General features: G+C 36.1%; 1 protein-coding gene across 2 annotated transcripts in view; it reads left to right on the top strand.

The window, feature by feature from the left end:
- NPEPPS (aminopeptidase puromycin sensitive) overlaps positions 1-7,992 on the top strand; it is a 126,674-nt gene that overhangs the window by 74,886 nt on the left and 43,796 nt on the right. For both annotated transcript variants that reach the window (XM_006832526.1, XM_006832527.1), the window contains exon 4: positions 7,215-7,336. In XM_006832526.1, the coding sequence (XP_006832589.1) occupies positions 7,215-7,336 (122 nt within the window). The remainder of the gene's footprint in view (positions 1-7,214; positions 7,337-7,992) is intronic.

Here is a 7,992-nt window from a genome sequence, read left to right as displayed (position 1 = left end):
AAAGATTTACAGCCTCAGAAACCTCGTATAGGGTCGCTATGAGTTGGAACGAACCACAGCACTTAACCACCATATGCATATGAAAGTTGGACAGTGAATAAGGAAGACCATAGAAGAATTGATGCATTTGAGTTACGGTGTTGGAGAAGAATATTAAAAATACCATGAGCTTCCAGAAGAACAAACAAATCTGTGTTGAAAGAAGTACAACCAGAATGCTCCTTAGAAGCCAGATAATGAGACTTTATCTTTCATTCTTTGGACAGTCTAGAAACCATGCTTGCTTGGTAAAGTTGAGGATCAGTAAAAAAGAGGAAGACCTCCAATGAGATGGATTGGCATAGTGGCAACAGCAGTATCTCCAGTGTAACAGTTGTGAGGTTGGCACAGGACCAGGCAGTATTTCATTCTGTTGTGCATAAAGTTGCTATGAGTTGGAACAGACTGTGAGGCACATAAAAACAACACAACAAAAATAGGGTAATGACTAAACTACTGTGACCTATCCACTGGACTACAAGCCACAAGGTCGCCAGTTCAAACCCACATGCTGCTCTTTAGAAATCCTATATATACAGAGTCACTATGAGTTGGAACCGACTCAACGGTACTTGATAACAACATATATTCAGTAAGGGTTTAATATCAAGAATATATAAAGAAGCAAAATAAATCAGAAACAAAAAACAAATACTCACAGTGACTCATAGTGATCCTATATATGATTTCCAAGGAGCAGCTGGTAGGTTTGAACCACCATACCATTCTGTGGTTAGAAGTCCTACAGTGCCACACCAGGATCCCTGGAAGGTAGTAGCAAAAAGGAGAGAAAACTTTCTCAGGAAAATTCTACTTCTGAATACTTGAGTTAAAGAAGATTTATTATGGAAATTAGAAAAATATTTAGAATTTAATAATGAAATTACCACATATTAAAACATGTGGGATTCAGGTAAAACATTACTTAGAGGATAGTTAAGAAAGACTGAAAATTAATTAGCTTTAGCATCAAACTCAAAGTCATGGGGTAAGGGAAAAGATATTTGAAGAGAATAAAGATCTAAAGGCAGAAATGAATGAAAAATAAAATGAAGAAGAGAGGAGCAACAGTATTTTTTAAAATAACTTTATTTTTTGAATGGTCTAAGAAAAGCTACACAAACTTAACAAGTATAGAAAACAGGTAATGTAGATTTAATTGTTCAACATTAGGAAACATGTTGACATCATTCATTAAATCAACAAATTAAAGATAACGTGTATCAGAGGAAGTCAGAATGTACTTATTGACTGGTGTTCACCAAGTAAGATTATCTACCTAAAGAGTAGGATAATGACCTGGAATCACAAGGTCGGTGGTTCAAACTCACCAGTCGCTCCTTAGAAACCCCATACCTGGTCGCTGTGAGTCGGGACTGACTTACTGACACTTAACAACAACAACAACCTGATCGGAAGAAGCCCTGGTGATGCAGTGGTGAGAGTGCTTGCTGACTAATTTGTGGTGACACAAAGGGAAAAACCTTTATTCCATTTTAATATAAATTAATCTCTCATTTTATAACACTTAGTTATTAAGTGTCATCCAATCAGTTCCAAATAATAGCAACTGTATAGGGTTTCCAAGGAGCAGTTGGTGAGTTCAAACCACTGACCTTGAGGTTCAAACTGACTTTAGTCTTTCTCTAATGCTTGTCCTACAGAGCCACAACAGGAGTCCATAGCACTTTGTTATTGTTAAGTGCCATTGAGTCAATTCTGACCCATAGCGACCCTGTATAGGTTTCCAAGGAATGGTTAGTGAACTTGAACTGCCGACTTTGCAGTCCAGTGCATTAACCCATAGCGCCATACCAGGATTTCTTATTAAAGCATTTCAAGATCTACTCCAGGTACTGCATCAATTATTACATTCTCTTACGCACTGGAGGCACTCACTTATCTATGCCAAGACATTTGGAAAACAGCTGCCTGGCCAACCTCTTGGAAGAGATCCATATTTGTGCCAATTCCAAAGAGAGGTGACCCAATGGAATGTGGAAATCATCAGACAATATCATTAATATCACATGCAAGTAAAATTTTGCTGAAGCTAATTCAAAAATGGCTGCAACAGTACATCAACAGGAAGTTGCCAGAAATTCAAGCCAGATTCACAAGAGGATATGGAACTGGGGGTATCACTGATGGTGTCACAGGAATCTTGGCTGAAAGTAAAGAATACCAGAAAGATGTTTGCTCATGCCTTACTGACTATGCAAAGGTTTTCTACTGCATGAGCTTGACTAACTATGCATAACATTGCAAAGAATGGGTGTTCCAGAACACTTCATTGTGCTCATGAGGAACCTGTACATAGAACAGAACAGTGGGATACCGAATAGTTTAAAATCAGGAAAGGTGTGTGTCAGGGTTGTATCCTTTTACCATACTTACTCGATCTATGCTGAGCAAATAATTTGAAAAACTGGTTTAAATGAAGAAGAGTGTGGCATTAGGATTGGAGAAAGACTCATTAACAACCTGCAATATGCAGAAATAAAACCCTGCTTGTTGGAAGCTAAAAAGTCTTAAAATATTTACTGATGAAGATTAAAGACCACTGCCTTCAGTATGGACTGCATCTCCATGTCAAGAAAACATAAATCCTCAGCACTGGACCAATAAAGAACATCATGGATAAATGGAGAAAAGATTGAAGTTGTCAAAAATATCATTTTGCTTGAATCCACACTGAATACTCATGGAAGCAGGTGTCAAAAAATCAGATCATGTATTGCTTTAGGCAAATCTGTTGCACAAGACCTCTTTAAAGTATTCAAGAGTAAATATAATCAATTTGAGGATTGATTATGCCTGACCCTTACCCATGATATTTTCAGTGGTTTCATATGCATGGGAAAGTTAGACATTGAATAAGGAAGACCGTAAAAGAATCAATGCATTTGAATTATGATGTTGGAGAAGAATATGAAAAGTACCATGGACAGAAGAACAAACAAATCTGCGTTGAAAGAAGTGTAGCCAGAATGCTCCTTAAAAGCCAGGCTGACCAGATTTTGTCTCTCATACTTTGGACATTGTTACCAGTCCCTGGAGAAGAGCGTTATGCTTGGTAAATAAAATGCAGGGTCAGCTAAAAAGAAGACGACTACAATGAGATGAATTGCCACAGTGGCACCAGCAGTGGACTCAAAAGTAACAGTTGTGAGGATGGCACGGGACTGGACAGTGTTTCATTCTGTTGTGCATGGGATTTCTATGAGTCAGAACCAACTAAATAGCACTTCACAACAGCAAACTTTAAAGATTGCAACATTCAGTATGGATTACACGTCAACACAGAGAAAATGAAAATCTTCACAGTTGGACCATTGGACAACATTATGATAAGTAAAGAAAGATTGAAGTTCTCAAGAATTTCATTTTACATGGATCCATTATCAATACTCTGAATCAGCCGTCTTTAAAGTTTCCATTTTAAAGAGAAACACCTCTTTAAAGTGTTCAGAAGCAAAGAAGTCACTTTGAAAACTAAGGTGAGTCTGACTCAGGCCAAAGTATTTTCAGTCATCTCATCTGCATGTGAAAGTTGGGCAGTGAATGAGGAAGACCCGAGTAGAATTCAAGCATTTGAATTATGGTGTTGGAGAAGAATAATGAAAAATCCATGGACTGCCAAAAAAAACACACACAAACAAATCTGTCCTGGAGGAAGTACAGTAAGAATGCTCCTGAGAACAATTGGTCTGATGTACTTTGGACATGTTTCAGGAGGGACCAGTCTCTGGAAAAGAACATCATGCCTCGTAAAATAGAGGGTCCACAAAAACAAAATAGGCCCTGTTTAACAAAAAAAAAAAAAAAAAAAAGGAAGATTGGAAAGGAGATGGATTGATACAGTGACTGCAACAAGGAGCTCAAACATAAAAATTGTAAAGATGGCTCAGATCGGTCCGTGTTTCATTCTTTTGCGCATAGGGTCACTATGAGCCAGAACTGATTCACTGGCACCTAGCAACAAACTTTAAACAGTTCAGATTTTTGGTGGAAGCCCCAATTATTCACTTGTTTGATTTGTGAATGAGCTTAGTATATGTTTTAAAAGGCTAGCCACCCCAAGCAGATTAATATTACATGCACTGGAATATTGAAATGGGTATCTAATTTGAAGTTGCAGTGTAAATTGTGTGTGTCATTGATATAAAATTAGACAATTTGGCAATAAATTGTTCAGTGTGGCATAAATTTGATTAGTGAATTTTGTTTAAAAATCTATCTGCTGTTGTTGTTGTTGTTAGGTGCCATCGAGTCGGTACCGACTCATAGAGACCTTATGCACAGCAGAACGAAACACTGCCTGATCCTGGGCCAAAATTCTGCTGTATTAATAATAAATACTTTGTATTTAGTATTATGTGTGGCACCGTGGGCTAATGCGCTGGGCTGCAAAGTCAGTTTGAACTACAAAGTCAGTGGTTCAAGCTCACCAGTCGCTCCTCGGAAACCCTATACAGGAGCGCTATAGGTCGAAACCAACTCGACGGCACTTAATAACAATAATACAATATTGTTGTTGTTGTCAAGTGCCGTCGAGTCGATTCCAACCCATAGCGACCCTGTATAGGGTTTCCAAGGAGCAGCTGGTGAGCTTGAACTGCTGACCTTGCAGTTCAAACTGCTTTGCAGTCTGGCGCATTAACCCACAGAGCCACACCAGGACTCCAATACAATATTAATTTATTGATAATTTTAAATTTTTGACTTGTGTTTTGTTTGAATTTCAGGTAATAATCCTCAGTACTGTGTATTTTGTTTAGTATGACACTTTTTGGAAGTGTTCACTCAGTATCTTGTTATGGTCTGATAGCTTTGGAGATTTAAAACTGAGTAAAAGTGTAAGCAGCTTTTCTTATTTATTTAGTTAAGAGTTTTACACTCACATTTTTTTTTTCCAAATGGGAATGTCCTACCTTAGAAGGTTCTGGATGGGGCTCAGGATTCCACCTAAGGTCCTATACACTACAAAGGCTCTGCAAGAAGCCTATTTCACTGGGCAAGTTCTTGAACCCCTTTTAGGTATTCCAGTGAGCTATACAGGCTGAAGACGGGCTTACAAGCTTTATGTAATTATGTTTCCCAATACTTCTTTCTATCCTACTCAAGTGTCTGTTTTACAATAGTAGGCTTACATTTACTTTTATTCCAAATTGGGAAAGTTGAAAATAGATTTACCATGGAACATGACTTATATAAAAGACATCTTAAAAATTGGTATAATGAAAACAGACTAGCCACTTCCATTTATGGAATTTTAATGTAAAATTTCTTACAATAGGTCCCTTTAAAGGTAATGTTTTTTGGTTTGTTTATTTTAAAATAATCTATTAGATCTTCCTGATAAACTTTATAAATGTGAAGACATTTGCTTTTTTTAAAAAAAATCAGTGATTTTCTGAAGAAAGTATTAAAAAGCATCTTTCAGATTTATTTTTATTTTATTGAGACAAAATTTCACATTTAACAATTTTAAAGTGAAAAATCCATGCCATTTCATACACTTGCTCTGTTAAGCAATCACCACCTTTACCTAGCTCCAGAACATACTCATAACCCCAAAAGAAAGCGCTGTACCCATTAAGTAGATGCTCCCTATTCCAGCTCTCCCCCTAGTCTTTCAGTTTTGTTTATTGTATTCATTTTTTGTTATTGTTGTTAAATGCCGTCAAGTCAGTTCCAACTCATAGTGACCCTGTGTAGAGTTTTCAAGGAGTGGCTGGTGAGTTTAAACTGTCAACCTTGCGATTCAAGCTGACCTTGTGGTCTAGTACTTATCCTGTAGCGCCATACCAGAACTCCATATTCGTATTTACTGCCCCAGTAATCTATCATTCCCTTTTTTTTATTCATTGTCCTCTTCATATGAATGTTGGATTTTAAATATATATATAACTATAAGCAGCTACTGATTCAATTGAGCTTGGTGTGGGTACCTCCCCCTTCCCTCTCCAGCTTGATTGCTTTAATAATTTGATATTTTGGTGATGACTTTGCTTCAAAGGACTGAAGTTTTTCACTTGTAATTATTTTCAGAACTGTTGAGGCACATAAGAAAAGCAGTTTGATTACTTCATAGACTTTGTTTTATATTTACACCATATATTTGATTTATTAAACTATCAAGCTCTAGATTCGGTTATAAGTAGGCATTTTTTTAAAAAAGGATCAATAACAGAATCAGCATTTTTCTGAGTTTTTTTACTTGAGTGAGATTATTGACTTGTCACATATCTCAATTTAGTAAATAACCACTGGAAAGTAATCATAATGGCCTTTCTGTTCTGCACGTATATATACTCACAATTAACTCACATAGTAATGGAGGTGGTCTTACTCTTATACAAGAAATTAATATACTTCTAGCAATATTTAATTTATTGATTTAAAGCATTTCTTTAATATTATCAGATACTTCATATTAATGTCTTTAATTTTGTTAGGTTTCAGATAATTGAAGTATATATTTTGTGCACTGTTGCTGATCAGATTTTTACAGAAGTATGGGTCTGTAAACCTAAAATCTGTTTGTATTGAACAGGTAGTTTCTTGTCTTAATGTTAGATTAATTAGCTACATTTCTTTTCCTATGCATGATTTTGTCTAAAAGAAATAAAGATAAACAAAGTGTAATATGGTGTAATTGCCAGAAAGTATGAATTTTGGATTAGGATAGGCCTAAATTTATATCCCTTCTGTGCTGTTGGCTAATTGTTACCTTGAGTGAGTTAGTTAATTCAATCTCAGCTTCTTCATCTGAAAAAATAAAGGACAATACTTACCTCCATGCTAATAAATAGTGAAACAGCATCTTTTAAAGCATCATATACAAAAACGTGTGATTAGTAATGTTCTTTTTCTTCCCTGTTTTTATCTTATGTATAGGTAATTTAAGACTCAATTAATAACATTAAAGGTTTTTCTAATAGCCTAACAGGGCTATTTAAAGGTTTAACTTATATTTAGCCTGCCATTTACTTTAGTAATTGCTATATTCTCTCCAATGCCAGGAGAAATACTTAGAAAGGAAGGAATCATTTGAACATTATAATAATCAATTGAATCTAATATAACTTAATGTAGTCTTGAGAACATATTTTCTATAACTTGTACATAACATTTCCATAAAAGCCTTTTTCATTTATCTTCAATCACAGGTACAGGAACCTTAAAAATAGATTTTGTTGGTGAGCTGAATGACAAAATGAAAGGTTTCTATAGAAGTAAATATACTACCCCTGCTGGAGAGGCACGCTATGCTGCTGTCACACAGTTTGAGGTATGGGTTATTTGTCTCTAAAATATTTTAATTGTTAAATTTGGCATTGTGACAAAGGTTGGGCTTGGGTTGGGTAATTATTATCTGGAGGTGATTAGTTCAGGTTAGGTACCTTTATTTGTAATTATAGTTACAGCTTTGGAATTTTAATTTTGTATCCCACTAAGTTGTCTCCATCTATAGGAAGGAGCCACCACTCATCTGTTAATTTGTCACACTGCGCGGCTTGTGTGTTACTATGATGCTGAAACCTCTATCCTCAATATTTAAACACCAGCAGGCTCACCCATAGTGGACAGGTTTCAGCTGAGCTTCCACACTAAGATAGACTAGGTGGGCTGCTTCCGAATGTTTAACCAGTAAAAGCCATAAGAACAGTAGCAGAGCATTGTCAGATACAGTGCCAGAAGATGAGCCCTGCAGGTTGGAAGGCATTCAAAATATGACTCGGGAAGAGCTGCCTCTTTAAAATAGAGTTGATCATAATGATGTGAATGGAATGAAGTTTTCAAGACCTTCGTTTGCTGATGGAGCACAACTCAAAATGAGGAAAAACAGTGGCAGACATCCATTAATAATTGAAACATACAATGTACAAAGTATGAATGGAGGAAAATTAGAAGTTGTCAAATACAAACTGGAACACATAAATATAA

This window comes from Chrysochloris asiatica, unplaced genomic scaffold (assembly GCF_000296735.1).
Source record: "Chrysochloris asiatica unplaced genomic scaffold, ChrAsi1.0 scaffold00007, whole genome shotgun sequence".
In the NCBI taxonomy this organism is placed as follows: Eukaryota; Metazoa; Chordata; class Mammalia; order Afrosoricida; family Chrysochloridae; genus Chrysochloris; species Chrysochloris asiatica.
Note: the sequence above shows the minus strand (reverse complement) of the source record. Positions and strands in the feature narration are given on the sequence as shown.